This window comes from Pristiophorus japonicus, chromosome 1 (assembly GCF_044704955.1).
Source record: "Pristiophorus japonicus isolate sPriJap1 chromosome 1, sPriJap1.hap1, whole genome shotgun sequence".
In the NCBI taxonomy this organism is placed as follows: Eukaryota; Metazoa; Chordata; class Chondrichthyes; family Pristiophoridae; genus Pristiophorus; species Pristiophorus japonicus.
The window spans coordinates 433,505,424-433,525,340 of record NC_091977.1 but is presented as its reverse complement, the minus strand read 5'-3'; the positions used below and the strand labels follow the sequence as shown (position 1 = coordinate 433,525,340).

Genomic DNA, 19,917 nt, shown 5'->3' with positions numbered 1-19,917 from the left:
AATTTGTACATCGAGATCCCTTTGTTCCTCTACCCCACCTAGACTCGCATCCCCCACATAATAAGTGACCTCCCTATTCTTCCTATCAAAATATAATACCTCACATTTCTGTGTTGCACTTAATTTGCCAATTATATGCCCATTCTGCAAGTTTATTAATGTTCTCCTGTAATTTGTTGCAGTCCTTCTCAGTGTTGACACCCCAATTTGGTGTCATCCGCAAATTTAGAAATTGTGTTTTTGATTCCAAAGTCTAAACCGTTAATATAGATTGTGAACAACAGTGGTCTCAGTAAAATGTTCTTGCTCACATTGGGCTCAATTTTCCCCAAAGCATTTTTTTGGCGCACTTGAAGAGTTACGCCTGATTTTTTGGGGCCCAACTATGCCAAAAAAAAAGTGTTAAGTTTCCCCGTTGGATCTCTTCATTTTGGCATGGCCTAACCTGAGGTGGGGTGGAGCATTGATCTGCGCCAAAAGATTGGGCTGCCAGGGTAACCAGGGAAACAATGCGAGCTGAGACTGCAAAGTGAAGCATAGTCTCTCTCTTTCTCGACCTGACTGGGTGTGTGAACCAGGGACTGAGAATGGAACCAGACAGCCTTCCTGTGTGTGGGGACCGAGAATGGGACCGGACAGCCTTCGGGCGGGGTTGGAGGTAAGTTGCTGCTATGTGTTTTTCAATTCTTTCAGTGTGTCCGGGCATCTGCTGCGCCGCTTTCCTTAACTCTAGGGGAGGTTTTTCAGATCAGGCCACATATGCAGGCCTAATCAGAACTGGAGTAACTCTCAGCTGGCCAAACTTCCCGAAATGGCCAGTAGTGGCGTAGGTGGCTGGTTACGCCCCCTTTGGCTGAAAAAAAAAACTGACTTAAAAAATTCGAAACTAACTGAGTTACACTGGTGCAAATTGATTGGAGAAACTGGGGATTTTTAAGTTAGGCCAGAAAAAGCATCCTGCTCCAAAAAAAAACAGCGCAAATACTGGGGAAAATTGGTGCAATGCAAAGGAATTTCAACCTAGTCTTTAGTGTGCTCCCTAAAGGATCAGCTAGTTAAGCCAGGTGAGTTGGGGGGGGGGGGGAGTAAAAGGAAAGGAAGGGTAAAAGGCAGGCGGGAAAAAAAAAAATCAGTAAATGCTGGGCCAGTAAAAACGGAGAACAAAATCATAGCAGTGGAATACCATATCAACATTTACCACCAGAAAAATAGCTTTTTGGATAAAGTAATGGAAGGTGACTTGCATCCATGAAATAGCATCCATCTCTGCCTTAAGATTGGGAGGGGAGGAAAGAAAGAAAATTAGCCGAAAACCATCTTTGAACCAGTCTCTAAATGCCTCCTTAATTCATAACCATTCCCAGCAAGATTGGCCACTGCTGAATTATAGGAAGTAATGCCTTGGGGATGGATGAATGTTGCTCAAATTCATACTCCATAGTTCCCAATTTTTTGATTCAAACTGACATTTTTATTTTATTGGATTTCTTTCCCTCCTTTCCCCTGGGGTATAGTTCTAGGGCTACAAGCAATGTAGCCATTCTTCAGGTATGATGCTGGACAGCAAGTATTGGTAGACTAATGACATCTCATCACAGTTGAACCAAATCTGGTCCCTCCCAAAACCCAGTAGGAGTTAATGGGCAGCAGTCAGCCACATAAACCGTGACTGATTTTCATCTGTAGTCCAGGGAGACAGTCTATTTACAGCATTTCTCCATCTCAGATCAGCTAACGCAAAGATGAAATCTGGGACTTCCCTGATCTGCATCGGTAAATATCACACAACATGCTTTTTTATGCATGAATCAAGAGACCAATTTTGAAAGATTTGTAATGTAATTTGCTACATTCTTCAGTGACGCTAAATGCTTACTTCCACGTAGTAATTTTAATTCCAATGATAGGGGAAAAAAATCATGATGCTTGACTGCTAAGTAATCTTACTTATCTTCTCCCTTCTGTTCTTTATCTCCTCTCTCCCTGTAGAAGAAAGCACATTCCTAGGGCATTCCCACTGAAAATTAGAGTAATTCCTTAAATCCTGAGTGGAGTATTTGCTTAACCACATTTGAGGACATATTTTTCTGAACAGATTTATAGTATATAATTTATGTCATTACAGTTAACTATTGTAGCAAAACATTATATCCTGAGCAACATATTTAGAAATGCAGTGTAAATAGGCTTGATATGAGTGTGAAAATTATAGCACTGTCATCTATTCAAAAGCACAGGAAGGTGGTGCGCGGCTGATGAACACAGCACAAACTCGTTGCAGCAAGATTGAATAAAATGATTCAATACTCTTTCCCACTCCAACAGTGAACAAAGTAGGAACAAAAGCAAATTACTGCGAATGCCAGAAATCTTAAATAAAAACAGAAAATGCTGGAAATACTCAACAGATCAGGCAGCATCTGTGAAGAGAGAAACAAAGCTAACCTTTCAGGATGATGACCTTTCATCAGAGAAAGTTCGGATATTGTCCCAGACATCCCGGCCTCCCCGGGTCCGTACGGAGTGTGTATGGACCCGGGAAGGCATTGCAAAATACCGGTTTTCAGCGCACAATGCGCATGCTCTGAAAACAGGCTTTTCCGATCTGTCAAGTTTCTGGCTTGACAGATCCTCCGCATCTTGGGAACGAGACATTTACATGGGCAAGATTTTGTGTGGTATTTACCCATAACTTGCCCAGCAAGTCTCCTGAAAACTCTTGCGCCTGATAAAAGCAGGCACATAGCCTACTGTTACAGGCGCAAGAGTTTTAAAACACACAAAAACATAATAAAATAAAATTTTAAAAACACATTTTATTGTTAAAAACCCTCCCCACTATGGCAAGTTTATTTTAAACCATAATTTAAAAAAACTTATAAAAAAAAGTTTCCTGATTTTTTTTTAAAAAGACAAATAATTTGAATTTAAATTCAATTAAATTAAATATGTGATGTATTTTTTCTATTTTTTTTAATTAGTGTTTTGGGTGTTTGGGGGGCGGGTTCTCAATCATAACAGAAACTCCAAACTTACGGAGTTCCCAGTATTATGAATGAGAAAATACTTTACCTGGATTGGCTGCTCAGAGCCATGTGACTCTATAAAAGGCTATAAAAGGCCCAGCGGGTGTTCCACAGGCAGCGGCAGTTGGTGAGAGGCGGGAGCAGCGTCAGAGCGGCCTATAAAGGCCCAGCGGGTGTTCCACAGGCAGCGGCAGTTGGTGAGAGGTGGGAGCAGCGTCGGAGCGGCCTATAAAGGCCCAGCGGGTGTTCCACAGGCAGCGGCAGTTGGTGAGAGGTGGGAGCAGCGTCGGAGCGGCCTATAAAGGCCCAGCGGGTGTTCCACAGGCAGCGGCAGTTGGTGAGAGGTGGGAGCAGCGTCGGAGCGGCCTATAAAGGCCCAGCGGGTGTTCCACAGGCAGCGGCAGTTGGTGAGAGGTGGGAGCAGCGTCGGAGCGGCCTATAAAGGCCCAGCGGGTGTTCCACAGGCAGCGGCAGTTGGTGAGAGGTGGGAGCAGCGTCGGAGCGGCCTATAAAGGCCCAGCGGGTGTTCCACAGGCAGCGGCAGTTGGTGAGAGGTGGGAGCAGCGTCGGAGCGGCCTGTAGAAGAAACCCCAATCTCCTTCCCTACCCCCAATCTCCTTCCCCCCCAATCTCCTTTATCCCCTTCTCCCCCCCTCCCCCTTCTCCCCCCATCCCTCCCCCCCTACCCCCCTCCTCCCCCTCCCCTCGCTGTCAGAAACACAGACACTGACAGAGAATGAGAGACACACACAGACAGACAGATAGAAACACTGACAGAGACACACTGGGGGGGGGGGGGGGGGGTGCATCCCAGCACACTGTTGGAGGGCTCCCGGTGCTGCCGTCGGCAAGTAGAAAATGTTTTATTTATTGATTTAAAAAAAAAAAAATTATTTCTTATAAATTTTTTTGGATTGATTTATTGATGTATTTATCATTTATTATTGATGATGGCTCTTTATTTGTAAAACTGAAGTGTTTAATGTTTGTAAACTTCCCTTTAACCTTCCCCCCCCCCATTCCCTACTCCTGATTTGTAACCTACGCCTGATTTTCTAAAGTGTAGACAAGGTTTTTTCGAGCGTACAAAAATCTTCACTTACTCCATTCTAAGTTAGTTTGGAGTAAGTTTTCACTGACGAAACTTTAAAAACAGGCGTAAGTGGCCGGACACGCCCCCTTTTGAAAAAAAATTCTGTTCCAAAGTGAAACTGTTCTAACTGACTCGAACTGGAGCAAACTAAATGACGAGAATTCCGATTTCTAAGATACTCCGTTCGACACCAGTTGCTCCTAAAAATCAGGAGCAAATCATGTGGAAACTTGGGGCCATCATGTTTGCTGAAACAAGCAAATGCATATTATATATCAGATGCAACACCTGCTTTGTATTGGTGATGTCAAATTGCTCTTAAGTATGAAATGCAGGTATCGTTCTCCTAATCTTTCAGAGTATATCATTGCAACCAGCATTTTTAGCAGCGTCTGGGAACAGTCTGCTCTCTTATTCTCTCAGTAACAGAGGCATGAATCCAGGAGGACGAAAGAATAGTTCTTTACCCTGGAAAAACTACTATTTGAAAAATAAAATAAATTAGAAAAGACAATGTATGTTGTCTTACTGCACAATCTTATTGGAATCAGGGTTCTTGTTTAGTGTGCATTCTTGTCGTATAGAGTTTAAGATGTTGGGAGTCACCCTTAACAGAAAGATTGTGTCCTAAGACTTCAAGTGTCATGTACATAAAACCGTATCCAAAATCTCTTCAACCTTTTATCTATAGTTATTGTTTAAATGTTTACAGTTCTAGGGGCGGCAGTTGGCGAGAGGTGGGAGCAGCGTCGGAGCGGCCTATAAAAGGCCCAGCGGGAGCTCGAAAGCCAGCAGCAGTTGGTGAGAGGCGGGAGCGGCCTATAAAAGGCCCAGCGGGAGCTCGAAAGCCAGCAGCAGTTGGTGAGAGGCGGGAGCGGCCTATAAAAGGCGTACCGGTGCAGCTACAGCGGGAGAGAAAGCAAAAAAGAAGTAGAAAGGAATCAAAAGGTGACGTCACAGCCAATGGGGCAAGTGATTGGCTGGTGATTGGTGAGTAGCTTTTCTTTTTATTTTTATATCAGTAAGTAAATTGTAACATTGTTGTTACCAATTTAAGGGTATCTAAGGGTTAAGGCATGGCAGGAGAGCTCGGTAACATGTTATGCTCCTCCTGTACCATGTGGGAACTCGGGGACACTTCCGGTGTCCCTGAGGACTACGTGTGTAAGAAGTGTATCCACCTCCATCTCCTGACGGACCGCGTTGCGGAATTGGAGCTGAGGGTGGATTCACTCTGGAGCATCCACGATGCTGAGAATTACATAAGTGGCACGTGTAGTGAGTTGGTCTTACCGCATGAGAAGGATCCACAGCCAGCTAGGGAATGGAAGACCAGCAGGAAGAGTAGTACAAAGAAGGTAGTGCAGGGGTCCCATCTGGTCATCCCCCTGCAAAACAGATACACTGCTTTGAGTGCTGTTGAGCGAGATAACTCATCAGGGGAAAGCAGCAGCAGCCAAGTTCATGGCACCGTGGCTGGCTCTATTGTACAGGAGGGCATGAAAAAGAGTGGGAGAGCGATAGTGATAGGGGATTCAATCATAAGGGGAACAGATAGGCATTTCTGCGGCCGCAACCGAGACTCCAGGATGGTATGTTGCCTCCCTGGTGCAAGAGTCAAGGATGTCTCCGAGCGAGTGCAGGACATTCTAAAAAGGGAGGGAGAACAGCCAGTTGTTGTGGTGTACATTGGTACCAACGACATAGGTAAAAAAAAAAAGAGATGAGGTCCTACGAGACGAATTTAAGGAGCTAGGAGCTAAATTAAAAAGTAGGACCTCAAAAGTAGTAATCTCGGGATTGCTACCAGTGCCACGTGCTAGTCAGAGTAGGAATCACAGGATAGCACAGATGAATACGTGGCTTGAGCAGTGGTGTAACAGGGAGGGATTCAAATTCGTGGGGCATTGGAACAGGTTCTGGGGGAGGTGGGACCAGTATAAACTGAACGGTCTGCACTTGGGCAGGACCGGAACTAATGTCCTTGGGGGAGTGTTTGCTAGTGTTGTTGGGGAGGAGTTAAACTAATATGGCAGGGGGATGGGAACCAATACAGGGGGACAGAGGGAAATAAAAAGGAGACAAAAACAAAAGACAGAAAAGAGATGAGTAAAAGTGGAGGGCAGAGAAACCAAAGGCAAGAAACAAAAAGGGCCACTGAATATAAAAGGGCTGCAGGAAGGGTCAAAACTAAAAATCATGGTTTAAAAACTAGGATGAAAACACTCTACCTAAATGCACGCAGCATTCGAAATAAAGTAAATGAGTTGACGGCACAAATCATTACAAATGGGTATGATTTGGTGGCCATTACAGAAACATGGTTGCAGGGTGGCCAAGACTGGGAATTAAACATACAGGGGTATCTGATGATTCAGAAAGATAGGCAAGAAGGGAAAGGAGATGGGATAGCTCTGTTAATAAAAGATGATATCAGGGCAGTTGTGAGGGATGATATTGTCTCCAATGAACAAAATGTTGAATCATTGTGGGTGGAGATTAGAGATAGTAAGGGGAAAAAGTCACTGGTCGGCGTAGTTTATAGGCCCCCAAATAATAACTTCACGGTGGGGCAGGCAATAATCAAGGGAATAATGGAGACATGTGAAAAAGGAACGGCAGTAGTCATGGGGGATTTTAACCTACATATCGATTGGTCAAATCAAATCGCACGGGGTAGCCTGGAGGAGGAATTCATAGAATGCATACGGGATTGTTTCTTAGAACAGTATGTAACAGAACCTACAAGGGAGCAAGCCATCTTAGATCTGGTCCTGTGTAATGAGACAGGAAAAATAAACGATCTCCTAGTAAAAGATCCTCTCGGAATGAGTGATCACAGTATGGTTAAATTTGTAATACAGATTGAGGATCATGAAGTTGTGTCTCAAACGAGAGTACTATGCTTAAACAAAGGGGACTACAGTGGGATGAGGGCAGAGTTGGCTAAAGTAGACTGGAAACAAGGACTAAACGGTGGCACAATTGAGGAACAGTGGAGGATTTTTAAGGAGCTCTTTCATAGTGCGCAACAAAAATATATTCCAATGAAAAAGAAGGGCGGCAAGAGAAGGGATAACCAGCCGTGGATAACCAAGGAAATAAAGGAAAGTATCAAATCAAAGACCAATGCGTATAAGGTGGCCAAGGTTAGTGGGAAACTAGAAGATTGGGAAAATTTTAAGCAACAGCAAAGAGTGACTAAAAAAGCAATAAAGAAAGGGAAGATAGATTACGAAGGTAAACTTGTGCAAAACATAAAAACAGATAGTAAAAGCTTTTACAGATATATAAAACGGAAAAGAGTGACTGAAGTAAATGTTGGTACCTTGGAAGATGAAAAGGGGGATTTAATAATGGGAAATGTGGAAATGGCTGAGACTTTAAACAATTATTTTGCTTCCGTCTTCACAGTGGAAGACACAAAAACAATGCCAAAGTTTGCAGGCCACAGGAATGTGGGAAGGGAGGACCTTGAGACAATCACTATCACTGGGGGGGGGTAGTGCTGGACAGGCTAATGGGACTGAAGGTTGACAAATCCCCTGGTCCTGATGAAATGCATCCCAGGGTATTAAAAGAGATGGTGGAAGTTATAGCAGATGCATTCGTTATAATCTACCAAAATTCTCTGGACTCTGGGGAGGTACCAGCGGATTGGAAAGCAGCTAATGTAACGCCTCTGTTTAAAAAAAGGGGGCAGGCAAAAGGCAGGTAACTATAGGCCGGTTAGTTTAACATCTGTAGTGGGGAAAATGCTTGAAACTATCATTAAGGAAGAAATAGCGGGACATCTAGATAGGAATAGTGCTGTTGGAGCGGATTTTTGGACATATACTGGACTAGTATACGGGACCAAACATTTGTTTTATTTTCCCCTTTAATGAATTTTGTAAGGGACAATACTGATGCATTATGTTTAGATAAAAAAAGTTAGACTTCAAGGTATGTTGGCCTTGAGTTAATGGAGATAGGAAAGTGAGATAAGTGAGGAAATCATGCTTGACAAATCTTCTGGAATTTTTTGAGGATGTTTCCAGTAAAGTGGACAAAGGAGAACCAGTTGATGTGGTATATTTGGACTTTCAGAAGGCTTTCGACAAGGTCCCACACAAGAGATTAATGTGCAAAGTTAAAGCACATGGGATTGGTGGTAGTGTGCTGACGTGGATTGAGAACTGGTTGTCAGACCGGAAGCAAAGAGTAGGAGTAAATGGGTACTTTTCAGAATGGCAGGCAGTGACTAGTGGGGTACCGCAAGGTTCTGTGCTGGGGGCCCAGCTGTTTACATTGTACATTAATGATTTAGACGAGGGGATTAAATGTAGTATCTCCAAATTTGCAGATGACACTAAGTTGGGTGGCAGTGTGAGCTGCGAGGAGGATGCTATGAGGCTGCAGAATGACTTGGATAGGTTAGGTGAGTGGGCAAATGCATGGCAGATGAAGTATAATGTGGATAAATGTGAGGTTATCCACTTCGGTGGTAAAAACAGAGAGACAGACTATTATCTGAATGGTGACAGATTAGGAAAAGGGAAGGTGCAACGAGACCTGGGTGTCATGGTACATCAGTCATTGAAGGTTGGCATGCAGGTACAGCAGGTGGTTAAGAAAGCAAATGGCATGTTGGCCTTCATAGCAAGGGGATTTGAGTACAGGGGCAGGGAGGTGTTGCTACAGTTGTACAGGGCCTTGGTGAGGCCACACCTGGAGTATTGTGTACAGTTTTGGTCTCCTAACTTGAGGAAGGACATTCTTGCTATTGAGGGAGTGCAGCGAAGATTCACCAGACTGATTCCCGGGATGGTGGGACTGACCTATCAAGAAAGACTGGATCAACTGGGCTTGTATTCACTGGAGTTCAGAAGAATGAGAGGGGACCTCATTGAAACGTTTAAAATTCTGACGGGTTTAGACAGGTTAGATTCAGGAAGAATGTTCCCAATGTTGGGGAAGTCCAGAACCAGGGGTCACAGTCTGAGGACAAGGGGTAAGCCATTTAGGACCAAGATGAGGAGAAACTTCTTCACCCAGAGAGTGGTGAACCTGTGGAATTCTCTACCACAGAAAGTAGTTGAGGCCAATTCACTAAATATATTCAAAAGGGAGTTAGATGAAGTCCTTACTACTCGGGGGATCAAAGGGTATGGCGAGAAAGCAGGAAGGGGGTACTGAAGTTTCATGTTCAGCCATGAACTCATTGAATGGCGGTGCAGGCTAGAAGGGCTGAATGGCCTGCTCCTGCACCTATTTTCTATCTTTCTATAATGAACATCGGAGAGTTAAGTGCTGGGTATGTTTGTTTATACCGGTGTCAAAAGCCTGCACTTGTTTATACTGCCCTGTCACAATGCAGGATGGGTTATATCAAAAGCTTAGCCTTCGATAGTCAAAGCTTTGTAGTGCTAAAGCATGTGTTGTAAAGTGACATAATTTGTAAGATAAAAGAACTTCACTGCAGATACCAATTTGAGAAGTGGTTCAAAGACAGGGGTCTTTAACACTTCTCCCAAAGCTTTGTCGCTGATTTAATAAACCTCTCTTTATATATTATACAGTCTCGGAAATATTTTTCCCCAACAAAATGGCGTCACGAACAGGGTACTGTCTGATCAGACGTGATCACTTTAGACAGTATCTGGAATCTGGTGTTAGAGACTGAAAAGAGAGGTGTACTGGCACGATGGGATAGTGTATAAGATACGAGTAAACAGATAGCGGGAAGAGGCTGACTAACCAGTTTGAGTTGTTCGTTTAGTAAATAAGGTCGGTGCGGAAGGGAACTGATCGATCCAACCTAGAGCCGAAAACTCCGGTGGTAAGGAAACACGCTAGCTTTGTTGCGAAGACAAAGGGTCTCCCCAGAGTAGTCGTGGCCGTGAGTATTACAGAAACAAAGGGAGACGTCCGAGACTGGCGAACATGGAAGGTAAGGAAGGGAATGTAAAACGCGGGCTGCCCGGGTCATTAATTAATTCCTATCATTAATTGTAACTTGCGTAATTACATAATGCCATAAAAAAGCTGATAGTGACTATCTTAAGTGACATATAGATCCAGACATAAGCTTTGTTGAATGAAGAGAGACTTTTGTGAGTGTCTATTTTGAATGAAGAGAGTACTCGAGTAATTTTGACTGTGGAATGAATGAAAGCCTGTTTTAAGAAGGTGTGGAGTTGCCTGCCTGTTTTAGTTCCACCCACTCTTTCCAAACAGAGTGAAATGTTTTTTTTAAACCCTTCGTAGTGTTGTCCTGTATGTGGGAAGTTCAAGAAACTGTGAACCTTATAGTATTACATTTTAAGTTAGAAACGAAGGTGTGGATATATTCGGATGATAAGTTACGGAGCTAAGAAATGCACGAAGGATAGGTTTGTTGAGTAAAAGATAAAAATACATGGTCCCGGTAGTAAAAAAAAAAAGAATTTGACACGCTCATTTACTTGTCGAAAGAAAACATGCAATTGGGTTGAAAGACATAAATTTAGTCCAGGAATGAGATAAAGAATGCCTTTTAAAACGCTCCCATTTTCCTTTGTGTAAAACCTTGAAACGAAAGCTTCTAGCTCAGTTTAAAAAAAAAAGTTTTAAATTTAGAAATACATTCAGGGATTAGGTCAAACTCCTGGGCGAGTGGTGAGCTATCTGTGAAGGTGTAAAAGGGACTTTTGGAAAAGGCTAAAACAGTAAGCTTTAGCAGTTTAGAAAAGAAAAAGATAAAGCAGGAAAAGGTCTCTGCCACGGGAACAGGAGGAGGGCAGAAAAGGGGGACTTGCCATAATTGTGGAAAACCGGGCCATTTTGCCAGGGAATGCAAAGGGAAAGGCAGTGAAAAGCAATGTATGTATTGTGGTAAGAAAGGGCACCTGGAAGCGACATGCTATGGTAAAAATGGCTATTCTAATTAGGCAAGGACTCTGTCAGAACAGGAATACTAGAAGTGGCAGGCGTACAAAGCCGCCTGTGATGTCCGGCGGCCCCTGTACAAAGTAAAAAGGAAGGAAGGATGTATGTGTCTGCACTAGTAGGGGGCCGACAGTGTGAGATGCTAGGCAGATGGCAGTAAGGGAGATTTAGGACAGATAGCCCACCATGTGGAAAGTATAGGTGTAGCTACAGCCACAAAAACTGACTGGCTTATCGGGACTGGAGGCATATGTGCCCGGGGTCTGGGCACAGACAAAATACTGGAAAGGCAAAGATGGATCCTATTAAAGTCCCTGGACCACCTCATAAATCACACCGACAATACCCTATAAGACCTGAAGCTAGAACAGCGGTTGTAGAAATAGTAAAAGGGCTAGTGGAAAAGGGTATCTTAAAAGAAACATCATTCTCCACACTAAACACACATTGGTAGAAATGTTAAACACAGGAAAACTGAGAACCGTATCTAATATGAGACGGGCAAAGTGGGAAGCAGTCCTCTTAACACCCAACAAAGCGGTAACCATAATTAGGGATGTAGGAAACAACCCCGCAGAAGGTATGATGGGTGAAGGGGAACCCCACTTTTGCGAAGAGGTATGTGAGGATATAGAAGAGGATAGAATAAAAGACGTCCCCCTTCAAACCGCAGAACAAACCTTGTTTGTGGACGGCTCACGAAAATACGTAGAGGGACTACCTCGTACCAGATGGGCCGTAGTTAACCAGGATCTAGAGACAGTTGAATCAGGGCAAATTAATGGGGGGTCGTCAGCTCAAGTGGCAGAACTGGTAGCCCTTACCCGGGCACTGGAATTATCAGAAAATAAGAATGTTAATATCTATACGGACAGTAGATATGCATTCGGGGTAGTACACGATTATATGACAGCATGGGGGAGAAGGGGTGTTTGCGATGGATAAAGACATAACTTACTAAATACCAGTTGATATCAGCTGTGAAAAAGATATTGGTTTAATTGGAAAAAAAAACAAACACTCTCCATTGATAATGATTTTAAATTATTAAAATTAAGTCAGTGCCGCTGGGGCCCCGAGACGAACAGATAAGTATTGAGAAACTACACCAGGACACTTCTGAGGAGGAAATAGGTATGTGGACAAAGCAGGGCGCAACGCAAGGGAAGGATAACGTTTGGAGACGAAACGACAAGGTAATGGCGCCTGAATGCATACAGAATACCTTATTGGAGTTGCATCATGGCCTGTCTCATTCAGGATGAGAGGCCATGACAGGGAGTCTTGGGAGAGATTCGTGGTGGAAAGGGATGGGGAGAGATATTGCCAAATATTGCCATCGATGCGTTACGTGCGAACAATATAATCCAGGCAGGCCCATTAAAATGGGACACCAGCCCCGTCCATGGGGGCCATGGGAACATTTACAAATGGATTTCACAGGTCCTTTGCCCCCATCCCATGGAAAAAGATATTGCCTAGTGATTATAGATCAATTTACCCGGTGGGTGGAAGCTTTCCCCACACGTGATTGCACTGCCTCAACAGTGGCAAGGATTGTAAAAACAATATGCCAGCTGATGGGCATAAAACAAAAATGCCACATCCCCTACCACCCGCAGAGTTCTGGAATGGTAGAGCGCATGAACCGTACCCTTAAGAACGCCCTGGCAAAGGCCATGCAAATGTCAGGAAAAACGTGGACAGAAGTATTACCCATTATATTGATGAAGTTAAGAACCACGACAAACCGGACAACCGGATTAACCCCTTATGAACTAATGACAGGAAGGATGATGCAATTACCAGAGAACATCATAACAGGGGGGGTCCGATGAAGGCCCATTAAAAGACAAAATAAAACGGTATGTTTTGGAACTAAGTACTCAATTAAAAGGGATGCGTAAATTAGTTAGGGACAATCAGGAAGAAAGAGACGCGGAAGCAAGTCCCATTGGCGGGAAGTCGCGTTATGGTAAGGGTCCTAAACCGGGGTTTGCCCCAAAAAGGACCGTATGAGGTTATAATCAGCAGGGACACTTGTGCCTGCATCAATGTTAAAGGGAACGGACAATGGAAGCATCGGACCCAGCTGAAGGTTTTTGAACCAGCCGTTTAGCACACGTATTAGTTGTTGTTGTTTGTCTATTTACAGATTGACAGCGAGAGATTCTTCAAGCAAGCCATACGGCCAGTTTGCCTTTGACTATTTGTTAATTATAGAGTAATAAGATGAAACTATATATTGCGATCGGTGCGATTATCATAGTTCGTGTTAGGTCCGGCCTGCTAGCTAGACCGAAACGAGAGTTACATGTGAATATCTTTTTGTACATGTCTTATGTTTATGCGCAAAATGAGAACTTTTCTAGTTGCTGGGTATGTTCGCACATCCCCATACATAGCAAAGGAGGCATCCCTTTGAGGTCAATCTCCCTTAACATTTCGGAAGTAGCAGAGTGGGTAATGCGACAAAACGGTACAGGGGAACTAAATGATACTTGGAACCAGAGTGGGGATAAAGAAACGTGGAGATCGGGGTGTTACCTTTTGGATGCATTTGACGGATGGTACCAGCCGGAATACAATAGGTCGGTACGACCCCGTTCCTGGTTTTGACCAACACCTCAGGAGTTGGAAGGCCCACCGCTGACATTTGTTTCACTAGAAACCTGACCGGTGAGGAAACAGGTTTTGTAGCAGGATACTTTAACCTCGCCAGGTGGAACATAATAGCCAGCGAACCAACAAACCAGGGGTTCTTTGAAATAGAGGGTTTGAAGAATCAGACAAGTAGCCAGGACTGGGACCCTAAGATTAGGTGGCGATGGGGACTGAGAGATTGGGATCGAATCGAACAGCATACAGTGGTACTTATTTTGTGTGCGGGCATAAGGCCTACCCCTGGTTGCCTCAGAACTGGAGGGGGTCCTGTTATTTGGGATATGTGGTCCCCTTTTGTCAGACGGGTACGTACTTTAGCAAAAGTACAGACGCCAGGTCGACTAAGACGAAATCTTACCCCGGTAGAGAGGCTATTTGGAGTCGTGATGCTCCCATTCGGGATAGGACGCAGCATGGATGAATTACGTAACCTAGAGAGGGTACTGGAACAGATAGTTAACGACACTGCTGAAGCAATAGAGGGCATAACGGCTGAAATGGTAGCCATACGCACAATGGTACTCCAGAACCGAATGGCCCTAGATTATATACTAGCACAAAGTGGGGGCACATGTGCCTTAATTGGAGCTGAATGTTGCACTTGCATTCCCGATAATTCAGAAAACATAACCAACCTCGCTGATCACATAAGAAGGGAGGTAAAGAAGTTATCCACGACAGCAGGAGGATCTGGCTGATTTGACTGGCGGTTAGGGGGATCCTGGGGGTCCTATCTTATGCATGGAGTAATTATTCTGGTTGTAATAATAATTACTTGCTGTCTGATTATCGGGTGTTTTAATATCTGCTGTAAAGTTATGATGGCTCAACTGATGCCAGTAGCCAGTGCAATCGCCGAAGAAGAAGCACATCTGATGGAAATACCTGAAGACACCATGGATGAAGAAACAGACGACGATGACACCGACCACTATCTTTGAAGGGTAGCCTAGAGCTACAGGCAAGATGAACATACGGAACATCAGGGAAGTAACATACCCCAAAGGACGAATATATGCTACTATCATTGTGGTCATATGGATTTTGTAAACATCCTCCAGGACCAAAAGGGGGAATATTGTTGGAGCGGATTTTTGGACATATACTGGACTAGTATACGGGACCAAACATTTGTTTTATTTTCCCCTTTAATGAATTTTGTAAGGGACAATACTGATGCATTATGTTTATATAAAAAAACAGTTAGATTTCAAGGTATGCTGGCCTTGAGTTAATGGAGATAGGAAAGTGAGATAATGAACACTGGAGAGTTAAGTGCTGGGTATGTTTGTTTATACCGGTGTCAAAAGCCTGCACTTGTTTATACTGCCCTGTCACAATGCAGGATGGGTTATATCAAAAGCTTAGCCTTCGATAATCAAAGCTTTGTAGTGCTAAAGTATGTGTTGTAAAGTGCCGTAATTTGTAAGATAAAAGAACTTCACTGCAGATACCATTTTGAGAAGTGGTTCAAAGACAGGGGTCTTTAACACTTCTCCCAAAGCTTTGTCTCCGATTTAATAAACCTCTCTTTATATATTATACAGTCTCGGAAATATTTTTCCACAACAGTTCAATCAAGCAGACGCAGTATGGATTCATGAAAGGGAAATCATGTTTAACTAACTTACTGGAATTCTTTGAGGATATAACGAGCATCGTGGATAGAGGTGTACCGATGGATGTGGTGTATTTAGATTTCCAAAAGGCATTCGATAAGGTGCCACACAAAAGGTTACTGCAGAAGATCAAGCTACGCGGAGTCAGTGGAAATGTATTAGCATGGATAGAGAATTGGCTGGCGAACAGAAAGCAGAGAGTCGGGATAAATGGGTCATTTTCCGGTTGGAAATCAGTGGTTAGTGGTGTGCCACAGGGATCAGTGCTGGGACCACAACTGTTTACAATATACATAGATGACCTAGAAGAGGGGACAGAGTGTAGTGCAACAAAATTTGCAGATGACACTAAGATTAGTGGGAAAGCGGGTTGTGTAGAGGACTCAGAGAGGCTGCAAAGAGATTTGGATAGGTTAAGCGAATGGGCTAAGGTTTGGCAGATGGAATACAATGTTGGAAAGTGTGAGGTCATCCACCTTGGGGAAAAAAAACAGTCAAAGGGAATATTATTTGAATGGGGAGAAATTACAACATGCTGTGGTGCAGAGGGACCTGGGGGTCCTTGTGCATGAATCCCAAAAGGTTAGTTTGCAGGTGCAGCAGGTAATCAGGAAGGCGAATGGAATGTTGGCCTTCATTGCGAGAGGGATGGAGTACAAAAGCAGGGATGTCCTGCTGCAACTGTATAGGGTATTGGTAAGGCCGCACCTGGAGTACTGCGTGCAGTTTTGGTCACCTTACTTAAGGAAGGATATACTGGCTTTGGAGGGGGTACAGAGATGATTCACTAGGCTGATTCCGGAGATGAGGGGGTTACCTTATGATGATAGATTGAGTAGACTGGGTCTTTACTCGTTGGAGTTCAGAAGGATGAGGGGTGATCTTATAGAAACATTTAAAATCATGAAAGGGATAGACAAGATAGAGGCAGAGAGGTTGTTTCCACTGATAGGGGAGTCTAGAACTAGGGGGCACAGCCTCAAAATACGGAGGAGCCAATTTAAAACCGAGTTGAGAAAGAATTTCTTCTCCCAGAGGGTTGTGAATCTGTGGAATTCTCTGCCCAAGGAAGCAGTTGAGGCTAGCTCATTGAATGTTTTCAAGTCAAAGATAGATAGATTTTTAAGCAATAAGGGAATTAAGGGTTACGGGGAGAGGGCGGGTAAGTGGAGCTGAGTCCACGACCAGATCAGCCATGATCTTATTGAATGGCGGAGCAGGCTCGAGGGGCTAGATGGCCTACTCCTGTTCCTAATTCTTATATTCTTATGACTCCAGCTCTGCGGACGTCCTGACGTGCATGCGCTCCGACGCGCAGTGAGTGGAGGCCTCAGGACTGGGATCACTGATGGGCGCAGCAGGTTCTGGTAAGTGCGCATCTTTTTTCCCTTTTTTAGCCGATCACCGACCGGGATTTCTAGGCCATTAAATAGCTTGTAGAAAAAACAAGGAGACTTTTACAACATGATTGGTTTGTGATTTCTGTAAAAGGTATATCAAAAGTTTGTGACTAAAAACTTTCAAAAGCACGAGTTTTGAATTTAAAAAAAATTATATCTCCTTTCTTTTGAAGGTGCTGACGCAGGTAGAATACGTATGAAGTGCTTGCTGCGATTGAGTAACTAAAAGACGACCATTTATCATGTGACCCTGGACAGTGTGCATCAGCAATATACTCAATCATTGTGGTGGTAGGGATAGAGGGATAGCCATACAGTGAAGCCCAAAGCAGTAAACACATGCAAACCGCCAGTGGTCAATGGATAGCTAAAAGAAGCAGGAACTATTGCTGCCATTTCCTCCAAGCCCAGGAATGCCAACACCATTTATAGTATCCCCATTGCTTCCCTGTTAAGACAGATTCAATACAGTTCAGGGATTATCCCATTTTGATTGGATTCTGGAGCAGTATTGCAGAATGTCATGTAACTGGGAATCAAAAATCAATTTTTAAATCCTAAATTCCAAGAAAAGTTTTAAAATCTTGGGAGAATATACACCCTTATAACTTTCTAAAAATGGTTAAAGCATTAGGATTGCACAGCACTTAGCAAATTTGCCCTCAGACAAGGACTTACAGCTTCAGACTTTGGAGGCACTGGAGGTGGAGGTAGAGAAATATCGGATGATGGTTTAACTGTAGAAGAAAGAGTTGAAGAAGCCGGACACTTAGAGTGGATGGAACCTCTTTGACTACCAGATTTCAACCTCTCCCCCAAGGAGGAAAGATCTTGTCCACCCCGTTTCCCTGTTCCCTGATCTAACCAGAGCTCTTCGTAGGGAAGTTCTGACCGTGACTGGATTCCAGCAGATTCTTCATTCACATCAGGCAGCAGATAATCACTCCCACTGTCTCCTGAATCTTGAGATGGGAGGGTTTCATGAGAAAAGAGAGTCCACTCACTATTTGGATCTCTGCAGCCATGCAAATTAACTTCACTATTTCCGTGCAAATTATTTCCATAAACGCATACTGACAGCCGATGGAAAGACTGCGTCAGTTCTTCACGAGCATAACTGAGGGAGTTAGGCATGTGACTGTGCCCAGTACATCTAGTCTTCTTTGGGCTTTTACAATCTTCATTCCAGTCAGTCTTCACATCCCGAACTGCTCGTGAATATTCTTCAATGTCAAACTGCTCCTGACAAATGCTGAATGAGTGCTGAACTGTGCTCTCGTACCACATCTCTCCCTTAAGGAGACCTTCAGCTAAGGTAAACTTTGGCACAACTAAATGAAGTGGAAAGTGCACTGGAATCATTTTGTTGTTGCGAAGTACACAGCACACTACAACAGTCTTAGTTTGGATATTAACAAACTTATAGCGATGGCCCTCCCGAATGAGGTGTAAATCATAGGGGTTTCGTGGGGGTGCAGATGGCACAACAACATTTACTGGTAACCTGGTCTTTTCAACAATGTTGCGAATAGTGTGCTCACCCTCTTGCATTTGTATTTCAAGGGGACTACGTGTGCTGAATCGACCTTTACACTGGAAAGGAAGGCTAATGCTTTCATTGGTCCGGTGATTCATACAAATAAGGCAAGGCATCTTTCCTCGTCCGAACTTGCTGATAGAATTTAGTTTTCCAATTTTTTTTAAAATAGTGTTAAGTCGTGACTTTTCCTTTGATGTTTTGGCATAAAGGATTTCTGCTTGCCCCATTAGAGTAAGTTCATCCCCAGTGCTCAAAGTGATGTTGTACACTTCTGTATCTTCATTGCACTCCCCCGAGGCTACCTAAGGAGGAAGGGCAAATAATTAGCCATAATAAAACTGGGATTACTTATAAAGTAGAATTTCTTCTATGGCTTCAATGATTCCAGTCTATAGCCTACTATTTTTAAAGACACTGAACGAAAACATCAGTTTAACACTCCAGTTCATATTATACGATGGGATCTCATTTTCAAGTTATTTCACAACTAATAACCAATTTCAGCATAAATCTGGCTCGTCGGCCACCATAAATTTACCTTCAATGCTATTCATTTAGACACGTAAAATTTTTACACTGGAAGGGAAAGCTGATGATTTCATTGGTTGAGCACAGAGCTTGGTGAGGATAGAGTTAAGCAAACCTCATTACCAGAGTTAATTGCAAACAGAGGTCTTTAAAAATTGGAATTTGTTGAAAGTGGTTAGTACAGAAAGTGTTATCAAACTGAAATTTAACTTAGTTTTGAAAAACCAAGTCAGTGATTATTAACTGCTAATCAGCTGCAAGTGGTCCCTGGCTCATTGCAATTTATTAAGGTTGGAAGTTGACTGACTGGTGTTTATCTGAAAGGGATGTGTACAAAAACTTAAAAACGGTAATTTGGTGACAATGGAAAGTAGACAGCAGTAAATCTATAATAATAGTCAGGGGGAGGGGGGGAGAGAGAGAGAGAGAGAGAGAGAGAGAGAGAGAGAGAGAGAGGGTGGGGGGAGAGAGAAAGAGAGAGAGAGGGTGGGGGGAGAGAAAGAGAGAGAGAGAGGGTGGGGGGAGAGAAAGAGAGAGAGAGAGGGTGGGGGGAGAGAAAGAGAGAGAGAGAGAGAGAGGGTGGGGGAGAGAGAGAGAGAGAGAGAGAGGGTGGGGGGAGAGAGAGAGAGAGAGAGAGAGAGAGAGAGAGGGTGGGGGGAGAGAGAGAGAGAGAGAGAGAGAGAGAGAGAGAGGGTGGGGGAGAGAGAGAGAGAGAGAGAGAGAGGGTGGGGGGAGAGAGAGAGAGAGAGAGAGAGAGAGAGAGAGAGGGTGGGGGGAGAGAGAGAGAGAGAGAGAGAGAGAGAGAGAGGGTGGGGGGAGAGAGAGAGAGAGAGAGAGAGAGAGAGAGAGAAGGGTGGGGGGAGAGAGAGAAGAGAGAGAGAGAGAGAGAGAGAGGGTGGGGGGAGAGGAGAGGGAGAGAGAGGGTGGGGGGAGAGAAAGAGAGAGAGAGGGTGGGGGATTAGAGAGGAAAGAGAGAGAAAAGAGGGTGGGGGGAGAGAAAGAGAGAGAGAGGGTGGGGGGAGAGAAAGAGAGAGAGAGGGTGGGGGGAGAGGAAAGAGAGAGAGAGGGTGGGGGGAGAGAAAGAGAGAGAGAGGGTGAGAGGGGGAGAGAAAGAGAGAGAGAGGTTAGGGGGGGGGGA

General features: G+C 44.0%; 1 protein-coding gene across 1 annotated transcript in view; it reads right to left on the bottom strand.

Moving 5' to 3' along the window:
* The window catches only part of garem (GRB2 associated, regulator of MAPK1), a 78,259-nt gene that overhangs the window by 16,071 nt on the left and 42,271 nt on the right, over positions 1-19,917 (bottom strand). The window contains exon 5 of the mRNA XM_070886074.1: positions 17,390-18,553. Coding sequence (XP_070742175.1) covers positions 17,390-18,553 — 1,164 coding nt within the window. The remainder of the gene's footprint in view (positions 1-17,389; positions 18,554-19,917) is intronic.